At 44.6% G+C, this 17,299-nt stretch overlaps 2 protein-coding genes across 6 annotated transcripts in view; one reads left to right on the top strand and one right to left on the bottom strand.

The window, feature by feature from the left end:
- ATG2B (autophagy related 2B) overlaps positions 1-4,015 on the bottom strand; it is a 69,431-nt gene extending 65,416 nt beyond the window's left edge. The window contains exon 1 of the mRNA XM_066344390.1: positions 3,591-4,015. Within this exon, the coding sequence (XP_066200487.1) occupies positions 3,591-3,752 (162 nt within the window). The 5' untranslated portion in view covers positions 3,753-4,015. The remainder of the gene's footprint in view (positions 1-3,590) is intronic.
- A 277-nt stretch (positions 4,016-4,292) lies between these two features.
- Positions 4,293-15,682, top strand: GSKIP (GSK3B interacting protein). 5 transcript variants are annotated; one of them, XM_066342470.1, is made up of 4 exons: positions 4,305-4,373; positions 4,890-5,092; positions 9,904-10,162; positions 13,921-15,682. In XM_066342470.1, exons 3-4 carry the CDS (start codon positions 9,905-9,907, stop codon positions 14,080-14,082), a joined length of 420 nt encoding a protein of 139 aa, XP_066198567.1. In that variant the 5' UTR covers positions 4,305-4,373; positions 4,890-5,092; position 9,904; the 3' UTR covers positions 14,083-15,682. The 5 variants fall into 5 exon arrangements, with proteins under 5 accessions (XP_066198568.1, XP_066198567.1, XP_066198569.1 ...); XM_066342472.1 differs by lacking the exon at positions 4,305-4,373 and adding an exon at positions 4,381-4,672; XM_066342471.1 differs by lacking the exon at positions 4,890-5,092 and having other exon boundaries at positions 4,293-4,373.
- The last annotated feature ends 1,617 nt before the right edge of the window (positions 15,683-17,299 follow it).

Genomic DNA, 17,299 nt, shown 5'->3' with positions numbered 1-17,299 from the left:
CTCCTTCCTTCAAGCCCTTCTAAGTTGGTAGTCTCCAAAACGTATCTATCCCCAAGAGTTTAACAGATGATCCAATAGGGGTGTAAGTAGAAAATTAAGACATTCTCCATTACATTTTTCACAAATTTTTTAGATTTAAAGGTTGTACTAATATTTAATATACAAATGGCACTGACACCCTCACTCTGACCAAATATAAATGTGTATATATATATATATATATATATGCACACACATACATATATACACACAGAGAGAATACCTTCCTATTAATTAGCAAGAATAACGGAGATCAAGGAAGGAAATGTCACATAACCTAATGTATAATTGATGGTTGATCAATTAGTGATGTTACCAATGATACAGTTCTTCTATTTGGATCTATGAATTTGTGAGGCATCTTTTTTTCAGTAATGAAGTCATTAAATCAAATATCAAAAGTAACTGAGTTTGGAATCAGAAGTTCGAATTGCTCTAAGTGTCACATCAAGATTTATCTTGGTCGTCAAGAATACACACTATAATAAGTAAATAAACAGCAACAGCAAACATTTACTGGATGCTTTATTTGACATTATCACTTTGGTTGGGCACATCCCTCGCCTTCAACAAACAGAACAAAACAATCTTCAGATTTAAAGCTAGCCATAAATCACTGTCAATGATCCTGTAATCAAACTGTAAAATTCAAACATCACCACCTCCTTGGGGTGGTGAACACACAATTCAGTGTACAGTTGATGTATTGTGGAATTGTGTACCTGAAACCTGTATAATTTTTTTTTTTTACTTTTACAGGGACAGAGAGTGCATCAGAGAGAGGGATAGATAGGGACAGACAGGAACAGAGAGAGACAAGAAGCATCAATAATCAGTTTTTCGTTGTGACACCTTAGTTGTTCATTGATTGCTTTCTCATATGTGCCTTGACCGCAGTCCTTCAGCAGGCCGAGTAACCCCTTGCTTGAGCCAGCGACCTTGGGTCCAACCTGGTGAGTTTTGCTCAAACCAGATGAGCCCGCGCTCAAGCTGGCGACCACATCCCAGTCCGACGCTCTATCCACTGCGCCACCGCCTGGTCAGGCGAAACCTGTATAATTTTATTAATCAGTGTAACCCCAATAAATTCAATAAAAAGTATTTTTAAAAAAGAGTGCCGAGCCCTGGCCGGTTGGCTCAGCGGTAGAGCGTCGGCCTAGCGTGCGGAGGACTCGGGTTCGATTCCCGGCCAGGGCACACAGGAGAAGCGCCCATTTGCTTCTCCACCCCTCCGCCGCGCTTTCCTCTCTATCTCTCTCTTCCCCTCCCGCAGCCAGGGCTCCATTGGAGCAAAGATGGCCCGGGCGCTGGGGATGGCTCTGTGGCCTCTGCCTCAGGCGCTAGAGTGGCTCTGGTCGCAACATGGCTACGCCCCGGAGGGGCAGAGCATCGCCCCCTGGTGGGCAGAGCGTCGCCCCATGGTGGGCGTGCTGGGTGGATCCCGGCCGGCGCATGCGGGAGTCTGTCTGACTGTCTCTCCCCATTTCCAGCTTCAGAAAAATGAAAAAAAAAAAAAAAAAGAGTGCCGAAACAGTGCCTTAAATAAATAGATAATAAACATTTACTGTTCTTTCCTTGCCTTGAAGCCATAGAATAAAAAAATAACGGCTTTAGGAATTAGACAGGTTTGAATTCTCACTGTATCATTTGGCCGTGTCACTTGAGGAAAATTACTCCATCTGTAAATGGAAATAAAAATCCCCATCTTATAAAGTTAATGTGAAAAGTCATTAAATCATTTATGTATCAATCAATGTGATACATAAAATCATTCAACCCACAAAAGACAGTTAATAAATGTCCAACACTTCTTCTTCAAAAGAGCCTGTTTATAACTGAACCAAAAGTATAGACTCACAGGTCACTGAATTTAAAAATACCCATTGCCCTGGCTAGATATAGCTTGGCTGGTTAGAGCATCATCCTGAAGCACAGAGGTTGCTGGTTTGATCCCTGGTCAGGGCACATACAGTAACAGATCAATGTTCCTCTCTCTCTCTCTTCCTCTTTCTCTAAAATCAATAAAAATAAACATAAAAATAAAAATATCCATCATAATCCCTATCTTCTGATAAGAATTACAGCGATACAGTACCCTGCCACAGTGCCTGGCATGAAGTGGATACTCCATTAATGTTTACGGAACTCAGGTGAATTACTACGTCCAATGTCAGGCTAACCATGGCAGCCTGGACTGGCCTGTGGGGGACTGGGTCTTTCTGCGACTCAGACCAGGGCTCTTTCCACTATCCTATGTACTCTCCTTAAATCATCTACTTGTAGATATTCATGCTAGTGCAAATTAATTTAAGGGTCATAATACAGTATTAGCATAATTTGAGCTATTCAAGTTTCTGTGGCTAACGAAATCATTACATTGTTAAAGTAGTTTTACATAAAAGAAAAAAGCACAGCTTCTTATACAGCTTAAATTAGGAGAAAAAACATTCCCTTTGTTCTGCACAACTATCACAGGAAAGTCACCTACATTTACGATTTCCTTAATGTAAACTGTGTAGCAATGCTTTTAGAATAGAAGGCCCTAGAATGGCACAAGCAATTCAAAATGTAAGCAGCAAACTCTAGTGCAGCAGTTCTCAACCTGTGGGTCGCAATGGCTTTAGGCGAACCCAGTGTTTTGGTCGTTCGACCCCCGCCGGGGTCGCGACCCACAGGTTGAGAACCGCTGCTCTAGTGCAACAATAAAGGATTGGACGAAGGGGGAAAGCCAGTCCATTCTTGTCAAACCCAAGGCTGAGTATACTTTAAATAAAATCTATGCTGTGAACACGCAAATGCAGGTACAACTATGCGGTGAGTTGAAATATACACGAAGCACCTGTAAGACACAGTGAGTCAACTCACAGCCACTGGATGACAAGCAAAAAACCCCAAAACCCAGGATTTTAAATGTCTGAAATGTGCAGCTTCAGCGCTTTTGCAACACCTGCGTTTCCGCTCTGTCACGTGAAACAAGCAGCACTCTCAGGGCCACGCAGCCATTCACAAGCTGGCCCTGCAACAGATCATCAAGCAAAAGCAGGCAAACCGGCAGAGGAGGCCTTAAGCTAACGCTGGACGGAGGCCGCGGTGTGCAAGGGGCCAACCCAAAACAAACACACGAATAACCAGGAATTCTGACAACCCACGGGGTCTCCGCATCCTTAACCTTTCCGGAGTGTCATCCCCTGAAAACGGGTTTGTCTGTTTGCCACACGACCCCGCGACCCCTTCTGACCCACAGGGGCAGCACTGGTCACCTCCCTCCATGGACCCCTTCACAGTTCAGCTTTCCAGACCCCAAGTCACTGACTCAACTGGTTCCCACAGTGTTCCTCCAATGCCTCGGTTCTGTTTCTGAAACACGTGATTTGGGAGACGCTAACTTGCTAGAATCAGATTAAACACCCAACACTTGAACACATTTATCTGAGCCCCGCCACACTTCCCAGGGAGAGGCTGAGTGTCACCAATTTGGGATGACACTTCTTGAAGGCGCCCTAAGAGAGAGGGGAGCGAGTCCCGCCGGGCTGGCCGCTGGCGGCTCTTACCCATTTGTCCAAGGGGACCTGGGCGAGGGAGCCCGTGCCCTGGTACAGGTCCAGGCTGAGCTGCTCCAGGCTCAGCTTCTCCTGCAGGAAGTGGCCCAGGTACCTCTGCAGGAGGTACCGACAGGCCCTCTTCTTGATGGACTCTGAAAACGGCCACGGCATGATGCGGCTGGCAGCTGGACCGGCGGGGGCTGCGGGCGGCGGCGGCTCCGGCCTCGGGGCTCGGGCTCCGGATTCAGGCCGCGGCGTCCGCAGCGCCTCGGGTCTCGGCCGGGGTCCCCAGGCCGCGGCGGGGCCTAGGCTCGGGGCGGCCCCTCCATGCCCGCCAGGCACCAGGCGTCCCTCAGGGCGACCCCATCTCCTGTGCCGCGCCGCTCGCTCTAGGCCCGGCGGAGACAAGGGGCGGGGGAGTCCCTGTCGCCCGGGCCCGGAGAGCTACGAGGAGGACCCTAGTCCACACAGAGGGAGGCAGCAGGGCCTCGGGCGGGGGCTCGAGCGGACACCTCCACCGCCGCCGCGCGACGAATTTGTTGTCATCCGAGGGCGCGCTCCCGGCTCTGGCGACGCTCCCAGCGCGTTCGCGAGACCCGGACTCCCAGCGCGCGACCCGGCGCTGGCGGAAGTGACGCCACACTGGGAGCCGGAGGCGGGAAGAAGGACCCGGAAGCGAGCATTTCCGGCTCCGAGGGGGCGGGACGACGAGGGCGGGGAGGAGAAGGGGCGGCGCCGTTGGTCGGCTCCAGACGCCCTGGGAGGGAAGACCGGGACGCCGGGCGCGCGCAGGTGAGCGGCCGCGGAGCTGGCGGCGGGCCGAAGGAGGGCGGCCGGGGAGGACGGGCCCAGGGCCCTCCGAGCCGGACGCGGCGTCGCCGGCCGGGCCGTGCGGGGCGCCGGCAGAAGGGGCCGGGGGCGGGGCCGGCCTGGGCCGCCGGGGATAACTCGGACCCCGACCCGGGAACGGGCGCTCGGAGCGCCGCCGGCTGGGCGGGGAGGGCTGCCGCCGCTGTCGCGCATCCCCGCGCCCCCAGCATGGACCTGCGTTGCCCATTGTCAGCAAGTTGCTCGTCGCCCGGCTCGAGCGGGTATTGTTTCCAAAGCTTCGTCTTCCTTCCTGTTGGGCGGCTGGCCGCTCGCGGAGCGCTCTCTCCATCCCGAGGGTGCTGCCCCGGTGACCGGGAAGCGGGAGAGTTCGAGGCCTGGGTGGGCCGAGCTGCCGGCTCTGGCCGCCGAGCCCGCGGAAACGTGGGGAAGTGCCGGGGCCGGGCTGGGAGTCTGCGCCACCGTATTTCTGCTTTTCAGGAGGCGGCTCCTGCAGAGGCCGCGCCGGCTCTTAACTTGGGCGACCCCGAAAGGCCTGCGAGCCGGGGGTCCTGGATGGCCATCCTGCCTCTGGCCACCGAGCCGAGCCACTTTGAACCAGCCGGGCACTGCTTTCTGAGCCTTTGCCGTGCGGGCGAGCGTGTCAATATCTAAGTTCCGAGGATTGTTACGAAAATCAAATGGTACGAGTCCTGATACATTTAGTTTAAGGATAGTAAATTAAGATGTTCTGTGTAAGGGGGGTTTGTTTATCTGTTGGTAACTCATGAATGCCTTAGAAATAGTAACACAGCCCCAAAATATTGTCAGGTGGCGAAAGCCCTGCCCTGGTTTTCTTTCCACAACCACCTTTTCATTGGAGAACCAGCGTGCGCTCCAGAGCGGGCGCTTGCCTGGGTGGTGGGTGCCCTCATTCTTGGGAGGCTTGTCCCGAGCATTCTCAGTGACTTCTCCTCCCTTGCTCTCCGTATTTGTTAAGGGTCCGTTAAATGAAAGTCTTAGCAACCGGTAAGGTGAAAAGGGTGGAGAAGGATCAGGCAAGACCTCCAGGAGCTTATGTCCTACAGTGAAAGATCTAGTCCTTTATTTAGTCAAGTTTCCTGCTGGAGCCAGGGACTGTTCTAAGTGCTGCATGTACAGCACTGAACCAGTTAAGGCCCTGCCCCCCCCCCCCCCACTTGACGTTTTTTTGAAGGCAGAGGAAACAAATAATAAACAAATCATCTGCCTTGTGGTGATAAGAGCCATAGGAAAAAAATAAAGCAGTAGGAAAGGAATGGAGAGGGAAGAGATTTGTCACTTTTATATAGAGAGGTACAGAGAGGCCTCTTATTTAATAAGGTGACATTTTAGAGCAGAGACTTGGAGAAAGAAGCTAGGTAGCAAGGTACCAGTGCCTGGAAGAGTTGTTTTCCAGGCAGGGAGCACAGCGAGTGTGAGGCCCTGTGACAGGATCATGCTTGGGTGATCTTGAGTTCAAGAAGGATGGGGGAGTGAAGGGAAGGATGGCGGTCCAGGTGGAACGAGGGTCAAGTCATTCAGTGTGCTTTGTAGGCTGTTAGAAGGACTTTGACTTTTACTCTGGGCAAAGGAGTTTGAGGAGAGGAGTGACTAGCTGCCTGTTTTTACTAACTGCTGTGCTGAGAATAGACTGGGGGAGGGCAAAGGTGAAAACAGCAGGGGGAGAGGTGGGGGCACAAAGAAAACCAGATAGAAGGTAATGGAAGACAGTTTGACTTTGAGTGATGGGTATGCAACATAATCAAATGTCAAAATAACCTGGAGATGTTTTCTCTGAACATATGTACCCTGATTGATCTATGTCACCCCATTAAAATTAATTTTAAAAACAAAACAGCAAGACCCGTTAGAAGGACATTGCAGTCATCCCAGCGAAAGATGACAGTGGTTTGGACTAGAGTGGTAGCAGTTAAGATGGTAAGAAGCAATTGGACCCTGGCTAGTCAGTAGCGAGAACGTCATCCTGGAGCACCAAGGTCACCGGTTTAATCCCCGGCCAGGGCACATGTGACAACCAATTAATGGCACAACTAAGTAGAATAACAAGTTGATGCTTCTCTCTCTCTTCATTCCACCCTTTCCCCTTCCAAAAAAAGTAGAAGCAGTTGGATTCTGGATATAGCTTGAAGATAAGACATGTTTGTGAATAATAATTGTAATACTTGGCATAAAAGGAGTATAAACAAAGTGGTATGGAAAGCTGGGATCTCACCTGTGGCAAGGAATTGAATAGGCCTTGGCAGGTTGCAACTGAACTTTTGAGGAATGGGAACAATTAACTTAATTCAGGTTCACATATTAAAAAGTGATTTTTTTTTTTTTTTGGAATATATTTATGCTATCTGTAGAATGCCTGAAATTTCAAATGTCAGAAAAGGAATATAAAAATTGGAAGATTTTATAGCAAACATGCTCCTTTCAAAGTTAAACGTTACCTTGTACATTTTATGCTTTCTAGGAAAAATTCAGCATAAATGTTAAGGTTTAGGCCCTGTCATCTTATCTTTTGCTCAAATAAAGTACGAACTCATCCTAAATCAGTGCTGTTTTGTTTTATAAAAGTACTGTCACAAAATGTTAACACCTAGCCTTAATTGAGGAAGATGAAGATAATTACCCCAAAAAAACCCAGGGAACTTTCTGTTTTATGCAGATGATGTTTTGTTGAGCTGTACACCTGAAACCTAAATGGCTTTAGGAACCAATGTCAGTGTGAACTTTCTCCTTTTTCAATTTTTTCCATTGATCTGAGAGATAGGAAGGAAGAGAGAGAGAAGCATCAACTCGCCACTCCACTTAGTTCCATTTAGCTATGCGTTCATTGAAAACTTCTCATATGTGCCGACTGGGGATCAAGACTGGGGATCAAACCGGCAACCTTGGTGCATGGGGACAATGCTTTATCCACTGAGCCACCCATCCAGGGCTCAATATGAACCTTTTAAGAATTCTGTAAAAGGATGCTGAATGGGTCATTCTCTTTTTTGTCCCTTGATGCTAATTATTACACAACAGTTTGATGATCTGTTTCTTGACCCATAAGGATTTCTCCCATCCTAGTATTAGATGCTTCATCTTTCTCCATCATTCTTATTGCAATGAACTTAAGTCTTGCTTTAAAATCCTTATGTACTGCCAAGCTGTCTCATATAAACATCTTTTTCATGTAATGATTAATATTTCTGACATTCCTAATTGAGATACTTGATTACTTAAGCCAAATAAAGATGTTTAGTATTCATGATGTTAAGAGAGTGATAGTGGATAGTCACATTTTGAAGTCTCCAAACTAAGTTTGTAAAAAACAACTAAAATAGGCTCATTTTTGATACATAAAACCAAGTATGAAGGAGTATAATGATTATTTTTAGAGTAAAGTAGAAGTTTTTAGAAAACATTTTCACTATCTTATATAATAAGTCAATATTAGATTCAGTTATCCGACAAATTGCTCCAGGAAAAATAGATAAGTATAATTAACTTATATTGTTCACAGTGACTAGTTTTGGAAAGTGCTATGAGAGGATGGATAAAGGGTCTTTACCAAATATCTTGAACTAGAACTGGGAAATATATTATCTGTACATTTGCTATGTAATTTTTCTTTTCTTTTTTTTTAATTAAGTGAGAGACAGGGAGGCAGTGACTCCCGCGTGCGCCCAGACCAGGATCCACCCAGCAAGCCCCTACCAGGCGGTAACTCTGCCCAGCGGCTATTTTAGCATCTGAGCCTGAGGCTCTGGAGCCCATCCTCAGCAGGAGGGGCCAACTTCTGCCCGAACTATTCAAGCCATGGCTACTGGAGGGGAAGAGAGAGGGGGATGAGAGGGGAAGAAGCAGATGATCACTTCTCCTCTGTGGCCTGACCAGGAGTCAAACCCAGGACTTCCACATGCCAGGCCAACACTTGACCACTGAGCCAATAGGCCAGACCACCCACTATGTAATTTTCAGGTAGCTTTACATAGTTTATTATGAAGGGTCTTTCGCACATAGTTTTGACTTTTGTAATGTGTAAATGCCATGCAACTATAGGAACTCGAGCTCCTTAAGATTTTTGCCGACAATTTAGAGTTGACTGTACAGTAGAATCACCCAGAAACTCTGAAAAAATGCCCAGGAAAATCTCCCGGAGATTTTGATTTTGTTTCTCTGAGGTGGGTGTCAGTGGCTGAGAATATCATTCTTTGCAAATAGACAAATATTAAAATGTATTGGAAAGAATATTGTAGAAAAGAGGACATTCCTTCCTATTCTTGGTGGAGTTTAAAACAGCACAGCCTTTTTTTTTTTTTTTTTTTTGGAAAGATGAATTGTCATCTGTTGAAAGTTAAAATGAGCAAGTACTTTGACTCAGCAATTCTAGTTCTAAATATCCTAGAAAAAGAATTACACATTTAAAAAGAAGTTACATACTAAGATTTTTACTGTGGCATTGTTTGAAATATTCTCAAGTCCTATCAATATGAGAATTAACCTTGAGGAGGAGAGGGAAACAGAGGCTCTTTTTTCTTTCTTTCTATGAATGACACAGCATCTGCCTTCCTGGAACTCACAGCTGCAGGAAGGGGACAAACATAAATAGGGGCCGTGTGGGAAGAGTTAGGCTGGAGAAGTTCACTGGGGAGCAGGGGAGTGGGGGAGAGAAGGAGGACGAGGAGGAGTAAGGCTGTCCTTTTGCTGCAGTTTTTTTGTTGTTTGTTTGTTTGTTTTTTCAGCATTACATTCCTAGGGAAGGTTGGCTACCAACAGGGATTCCTACATTAGCTGGTGTCTATGGAGAGTTTTTTCTTTTTTTTCAATATGTTCCTACCTTTTAAATGACTATTTTTGTTGCTTCAACCTGAGATGCTGGCTGATTTCAAAACATTTATTTTTAAAAGCTTCATAAATGGAAACTATCAGTTCAGTTTTGCTAATGATTTCCTTGTTTAAAAAGTAGCAGGAAGAAGAAAGTATAGTTCAAGATTGAGGCTCTTGCCTGACCAGGCGGTGGCGCAGTGGATAAAACGTCGGACTGGGATGTGGAGGACCCAGGTTCGAGACCCCGAGCTCACCAGCTTGAGCCCAAGGTCGCTGGCTCAAGCAAGGGGTCACTCAGTCTGCTGAAGCCCCCCTGGGCAAGGCACATATGAGAAAGCAATCAATGAACAACTAAGGAGCCACAACAAAGAAGTGATGTTTCTCATCTCTCTCCCTTCCTATCTGTCTTTCCCTATCTGTCCTTCTCTCTTTGACTCTGTCTCTGTCACACATACACACACACAAAAAGATTGAGGCTCTTTTTTCTGAAAAACCTATGTGTCTATTATTTTGCTGTGAAAAACTATTAGAAATGGTTTTAAACAATATTTTCCAGAAAAGTTAACTAGAGACTATTTTCTGCTAAGTAAAAATTGTACAGGTATTTTTTTTAATCACAGTAATATTTGGAATGTCTCTGTAAAGAAGTTCTGTGTCTTCTTGTTCACAGGATGGAAACAGACTGTAATCCCGTGGAGCTAAGCAGTATGTCAGGATTTGAAGAAAACGCAGAGATGAATGGTTTTGAAGGAACTGATATGAAAGACATGAGGCTAGAAGCTGAGGCAGTTGTCAATGACGTTCTCTTTGCTGTCAACAACATGTTTGTCTCCAAAACCCTGCGCTGTGCGGATGACGTGGCCTATATCAACGTGGAAACTAGAGAAAGGAACCGGTACTGCCTGGAGCTCACGGAAGCGGGGCTGAAGGTAAGTGCCTGTACTTGTTTGAAGAAAAAGTTATTTTTATCTTTACCGTTTTATCAAAGAGGGGTCAGGGAGTGGGAAAGAGTGTTAAATGAGAACTCAACGCTCAGTAGATTCCAAGGTTGTTTTAAGGAAAACTTTTACCTAGAAATTTTTAATAATCCTAAAGTCTTTTGTCAACATGAGGAAATACAATTTTTTTTAAATTGATTGGCAGTGTTACTTTGTTTTAACTGTAGCTAAATATGTCCACCAAATTATGCAGTTTCTATATTGGCTGAATTTTTACAGTCATTGTGTTGAGAGGATTTTTTTTCCACCTCTTATAAATGTCTGTTCTATTAAAACAACACACTTGACTCTACTGTTTCCTAGCAGTTAGATCAAAATTAAGTCACAGCAGACGGTTGCATCTCCAAATATTCTAGAGTGTCCTATTGGCTCTTTATTGCAGGTATCTCTTTAAAACGTGAGCTTTTCTAGGCAGAGTGACCGGCTTATATCCTTTAAACCACAATCCTGAGTTTATAATAGTAGAGAGTTCTACCCGAAACCAACTTTATTTAAAACAAACAAAAACTTACGATTACAAAATTTTGACCTGCTGAATAAAGGAATAGTCATTAGAAACGTCAAAATTTAGTTTTAACTTTACTAATTAATTGAAATTCAATTTTGGTCAAAGATCTCTGACTTTTCTGTTTCTATATTTGTTAAGAATGCTCCCCAGCCTGACTAGGCAGTGGAGCAGTGGATAGAGTGTTGGCCTGGAATGCTGAGGACCCAGGTTCTAAACCCCGAGGTCACCAGCTTGAGCATTAGCTCACCAACTTGAGTGTGGAATCATAGACATGACCCCAAGGTTGCTGACTGGAGTCCAAGGTCGCTGGCTTGAGTCCAAGGTCACTAGCTTGAGCCTGGGATTGCTGGTTTGAGCAAGGGGTCATTCACTCCACTGAGCCCCTGGTCAAGGCACATATGAGAAAGCAGTTAATGAACAACTAGGGAGCCGCAACAAAGAATTGATGCTTCTCATCTCTCTCCCTTCCAGCCTGTCTGTCCCTGTCTCTTCTTGCTCGCTAAAATTAAAAAAAAAAAAAAAAAAAAAAAGAATGATCTCCAAAAGTTGCACAGAATCGTAAGGTAAAGGACAAAGCGTAATAAGCAAGTAAGAATGCTATATAATAATCTGTTCAGTGTCTAAATGAACATCTCTATTTCACTGGATAACATTTGCTGAAGCTGTATGTGACTTCGCCCGGTATGTTCCCTGTTAGAGGATTGCTCGCATGGCAGCCTAGCTGCTCTCCGCCCCTCCCCCGCCGCTCTCCGCCCCTCCCCCGCCGCTCTCCGCCCCTCCCTCCCCCCCCCCCCGCTGCTCTCTGCCCCTCCCCCGCTGCTCTCCGCCCCTCCCTCCCCCCCCCTGCTCTCCGCCCCTCCCTCCCTGCTGTCTGCCCCTCCCCCAGCTGCTCTCCGCCCCTCCCCCGCTACTCTCCGCCCCTCCCTCCCCCCCCCGCTGCTCTCCGCCCCTCCCTCCCCCCCCCCCCGCTGCTCTCCGCCCCTCCCCCCCTGCTGTCTGCCCCTCCCCCAGCTGCTCTCCGCCCCTCCCCCAGCTGCCGCGTGCACAGCTGCTTAGCTTAGAGTAGGGCCTGAATTAACTAATTGTTGTACACCCCTTTCTAAATCCCTGTGTTTGTACTAAAAGCTTGTAGCCTCTAGGAATGGATCTTAAATAGAAACAGGCAAATCAAAAGTAGAGATAAGTGCCCCTGGACAAATTCATTCTGTTTTACATCAGTGAATTCTGAGGTGGCAGTGCTGAGGGAGGAAGGGTTCTGAGCAGCCAGGACTCTTCCCCGTCAGGCTCCCTGTCTGATTCTCTATAACCTGGGATGAAAGTAAAAAGCGAAAACAGACTGGAGGATGATTAGATGAATAAAGTATACAGAAAGATCTAGATCAGCTTTAAAGTCTGGCATGTAGGCACTTAAATGTTTTTTCAACCTGATTCAGTTAATATTCATTGGACAACTGTCCTGTGTCAGGAATCGGAAATGAAACCATGAATGAAACAGGAGCCCTGTCCACTAAGAGCAGTCTCACAGGGATCAGAGAGGGGCAGACTGAACTGTAATACAGTGCCCCCTGTTACACCGAATTCACTTTCTGCAGGCTCAGTACCTGTGCTCAGCCGCGGTCTGAAAAGATTCCGTGGAATAATCCAGAAGTAAACAATTTAGGCATTTTAAATTGCATGCCTTTCTGAGTAGTATCATGAAACCTCGTGCCTTCTTGCTCCGTGCTGCCCGGGACGTGAATCAGCCCTTTGTCCAGCATACCCACTGTGTACACTGCCCGCTCGTTAATCACTTAGTAGCCATCCCAGTCATCAGATTGATTGTCAGAGAGAGAGGGGCCACATCTGTGTGCAGGAGAAAACATAGTACATGCAGGGTTTGGTACTAGCCATGGTCTCAGGCCTCCGCTGGGGGTCTTGGACGCAGCCCTGCAGCTAAGGGGACTGCTGGGCACTGTAGAAAGTACGCAGTACAGCTTGGTTCTGACGACATGTGAGTCATTTTCCTCAGGTGTCTGCCTCACTTTCCATTCGAACAACACCACCGCTTCTATTTCTAACATAAGCTTGGGTCTTCTATGGCTTGAATAGATGTCATTAAAATTTAGCGTTTATAGAGGGAATTCACAAGCTTTAGGCAAGTCAACAAAAACTAAAGTAATTTTGCCCTATACTGTACTGGAGAACCATGATGTGTCTTATAATCTTGGCAGAGAGAAAAACTTTAGCTACATGTAAAGAAAAATAAATAAATTCCCTTTTTTTTTTTTGTATTTTTCCGAAGTGAGAAGTGGGGTAGGGGAGGCAGACAGACTTCTGCATGCACCCACCAGGGGGCGATGTTGGGCCCCTCTGGGGTGGTGTTCTGCTGCAATCAGAGCCATTCTAGTGCCTGAGGCGGAGGCCATGGAGCCACCCTCAGCGCCCAGGCCAACTTTGCTCCAGTGGAGCCTTGGCTGCAGGAGGGGAAGAGAGAGACAGAGAGGAAGGAGAGGGAAAAGGATGGAGAAGCAGATGGGCGCTTCTCCTGTGTGCCCTGGCCAGGAATCGAACCTGAGACTTACGCACGCCAGGCCGACGCTCTACCACTGAGCCAACTGGCCAGGACTAACATTTCCTTTTATCTCACTGAGTTGTGCGTTGGTTTCCCTGCTAGATAAGTAATTGTATTAGTAATGTGAAGTGGCCTTTCAGATAACTAATTATAAAGCAGAATTAAAGCTATAAATACTTTCTAGAATTCTTTATAAAAAGAGTCCCAATCAAATAAATAGTGATAAAAATGTGGGCTGATAATATCTATTATGGTGCCTTTATATAATGGACCCTCAATATTAAATTGAAGTATGGAATTAAATTGAAGCACATTTTAGATGATGAAAATGAAACACTATTCTTGTGTAGCTTTTTAAATCTTTTCTCTATTTTACTTTTTTTTTTTTAGGACCAGGAATAGGTAAATCAAACCATTAAAATCCTGAGAAAAAAAGTATAAAAAGAGCGTTGTGCAGACCTTCTTTCCATAAGTTATAAATTGCTTAAATATTAAAGACTGTATTAAAAATATTCATATTTTAACTATTGGTTGGAAATGCGTCATTAGAGAGAGACCCACGTAAACAGTTGGTTTCTGCTGTCTGTACCAAGAAGAAATCTAATTACTGAATCCACTGCTCTCTCGTAGGTGGTGGGCTATGCTTTTGACCAGGTCGATGATCATTTACACACTCCCTACCACGAAACAGTCTACTCCCTGTTGGATACACTCAGCCCTGCCTACCGGGATGCCTTCGGAAATGCACTCCTTCAAAGACTGGAAGCTTTGAAAAGGGATGGACAGTCATGACTAAGCTTTTCCTTTTAGAGGGGCAGTTGCTGGTACAAAATGTGGACAGAAAGCTTGAAATTCTTGCATATGGTCATAGTAGAAAATGCATCTTTGGTTTTGTGTCTTGTTTCTTGCTTCTAATTAGGCTTTTGGCTCAGAACATTATTGACTCATGAACTGTCTTTCTTAGTTCCTGATTAAGAATCCTGAGGCCATTGTTGGGACACCATCATAAGACATTCTAATTTCTTCATGTAGTATCTTTGCATTCCAAAGCCGAGTCAGCATTTCGTTCTGTTACTACAGGGCTCTGACGCTGCCAGCACTCTCTATTATGTAGGATATTCTGGATTTGCACAGTTACATAGGAATTTAAATGATCTAAATGCAGACTATGATTCAGCTTGCTAAATCAGGGGTTTACTACTAGCGTGGACTAACTTTGTAGTAATCACTTTGGTACTAGCCTTACTGGAAACAAATTATCAACTAGTTTCCCCTGCACAAATTTTGAAATTCACGGCTTCACTAAATCTATTTATATTACTAATATGGACTGATAAAGATTGATTAATTATATATTACTTAGTATTAAACAAACAACAGGGACTGAAATAGTTGTCTTCCCTGTTTGCAACAGCCAGCCAACTAAGAGGACAAGCCGTTAGCAAATGAATGTAATCACTTTTTCCGAGGTATTTAAGCACATAAGCAAATACAGGAACAGGCTCCATTCTCTTTCTTAACAAAAAACATCTTCAGTGTGTGGTATTTAAAAGAAAGTTCTGATTTCCTCAAAAAAACAACAACAACAATATTTTGGCCTGTGTTGATTCTTATGAATGTTTGTTTACATGATGTACAGTATATATTCAGAAAGTATTTTTGCTTCAACATTTACTTTATATAATGTAGTGCTTTGGTATTTCCAGCGCCTCTCTTTCCCAACAGATGTACAGTGTAGGTCTCAATGCTAAACCCACAATGTCACGTGAGTGCATTGTATGGGTTTGAAACCAAAGGATGAAGGAAGCATTCCGAGACTTCATTTTGAAGGGGGGAGAATCTGTATTTTATATTTTATTACAGGTACTAATATTTATAAACTTAAACTACACCATGCTGCTACATGTTTTCAACATGTTGAATAGTAAGGATTGGGGCAGTTGGTTTTTTTAATAATAGTCTGAAGTAGCAGCTGTAGAAATGTTGAACTAAAATTCTGCATCTGGATATACCTTCAGAAATTTGTCATTTGCAGGCTTTTTTTTTATCATTATTAAATAACAGGTACTTTTAGGCTCTGAAGATTATGTAGACCCGAACAAATAAGATGCTGGTTCAGGTCACTGTTGATCGCCAAGCTGCACTGGAATGCTTTCAGCATGGTGACACTGCGTATTCGTTCTCAGCTTCACCTTCGATGCTTACCTGTCCGGGCAGTGAGTCTTACTTCAGGTTGACCTTTCTCGTGCTAATCTCAGGCTAACTGTAAAGGGTATTTGTAAAGTTTGAATCAAGTTCTAATTACTCATTTTGAGTTAAGTATGAAGAAAAAAGTGATTGTATGTTTAATAATTGAGATTGTTCGTTTTGTGATAAATAATTGATTGCAAGAGCTTCTGTTTCCATTTTTGAATTCAGTCTTGTTACATTTAATGTGAGGTGATTTTCTCTTTTTATTACTAAAAAAGAGGAACAGAGAGAGAAAACTTAGTAAAACTCAGATACTATATTAAAACCTCCGTTAGATATTAAAACCTCAGTTTTACCTAGATTGTTTAAAGAATTTAACCAGATAAATTAAACCTTGATTACACTTCCAGAGGAAGCGGGGGCTCTAAATAACTCTTATAAATCAATAAGAGAAAAATGAGACTGGGCAAAAAATATGATTAAGCAATTAAAAAAAATTACAGATGTCTACTAACCTCTTGAAAGACATTCTGCCTAACCAGTAGTTTAAGAATGGTAAATAGGTTCAGCCATATTGGGCCATTTCACCTAATTCATAATTTCTCTTATTTAAATGCAATGGTACCAGTAAGGATTTAGTAAGAGGGTACTCTTACATTGATTGGAGGATATATTGATGAAACCTTTCTGGAAAACATTGGTAATAGAGCTTTTACAAAGCTTATAATTTCTGTACTGGTAATATCCTAGCAATCCATCCTGACCAGGTGGTGGCACAGTGGATAGAGCATCAGCCTGGGACACAGAGGACCCAGGTTCAAAACCCTGTAGTCACTGGTTTATGCATGGGATCATAGACATGACCCCAAGGTCGCTGGCTTGAGCAAGGGGTCACTGGCTCAGCTGGAGTGCTGCACCCCACCCCCGTCAAGGCACATATGAGAAAGCAATCAATGAACAACTAAGGCACCACAATGAAGAATTGATGCTTCTCATCTCTCTCCCTTCCTGTCTGTCCCAATCTGTCTATCTCTCACTAAAAAAAAAATCCTAGCAATCTAGCCTAGGGGGTGATTCAGCAGAATATATACCACAAGGTCATTTTCTCTAATGAAAAATTGGAATGGCTCTAAAAGTGATTAAGTTAGATCACTTTCTCTTGATGGAAAAATATGTAGCCATTAAAAATCATGAAAAGGCAATGGGAAAATTAAACTACATGAAAAAATCTAGAACTAATCTATTTTGGAAAAGACTTCTATGTAATAGGAAAATGCAATAAAATATGTGTTCATAGTCATAGTCCTCACTAGGTGCTCAGTTGTGTCCGGTCCAGGATCCCTGAAGAGACAGTGTGATTATGAAGACAGTGCACACCTCATTTCCCATGGTGACCCTCTTCCCACCTTACACTTCCAGCACCCCAAATCAGTGTCTGTGGGAGCATTCTCAGAGCTCCTTTCACCGCACACTGCACCGTTCTCTCTCCAGAGTTCAAAAACAAAATGTGTTGTCAAGGGAGAACACGTCAGGAAAACACATTCTATGTGACACGCTGACTTCAAAAGTCTGCCTTCAACCCCTTTATTTTGTGATGACATAGCTGATACATGGACAGATTGAGGGACTTGCTCACCTGTATGCAGTAGAGTCAGACAGAACCCAGGTCTTCTGACTCCACCAGCTTGCCCATAAAAGTGTGTGTTAACAAGAGCATCTCCTGAACTCGAGTTATCTGAAAGCTGATTTTGAAAGAGGAAAGGAATAACGGTAAAAGATGTGTTAGTTGGTATAGATTCAACAATCTCCTTTCCTAACC

The sequence above is a fragment of the Saccopteryx leptura genome, chromosome 6 (assembly GCF_036850995.1).
Source record: "Saccopteryx leptura isolate mSacLep1 chromosome 6, mSacLep1_pri_phased_curated, whole genome shotgun sequence".
Classification (NCBI taxonomy): Eukaryota; Metazoa; Chordata; class Mammalia; order Chiroptera; family Emballonuridae; genus Saccopteryx; species Saccopteryx leptura.
This window is presented reverse-complemented; position numbering and strand designations above follow the sequence as displayed.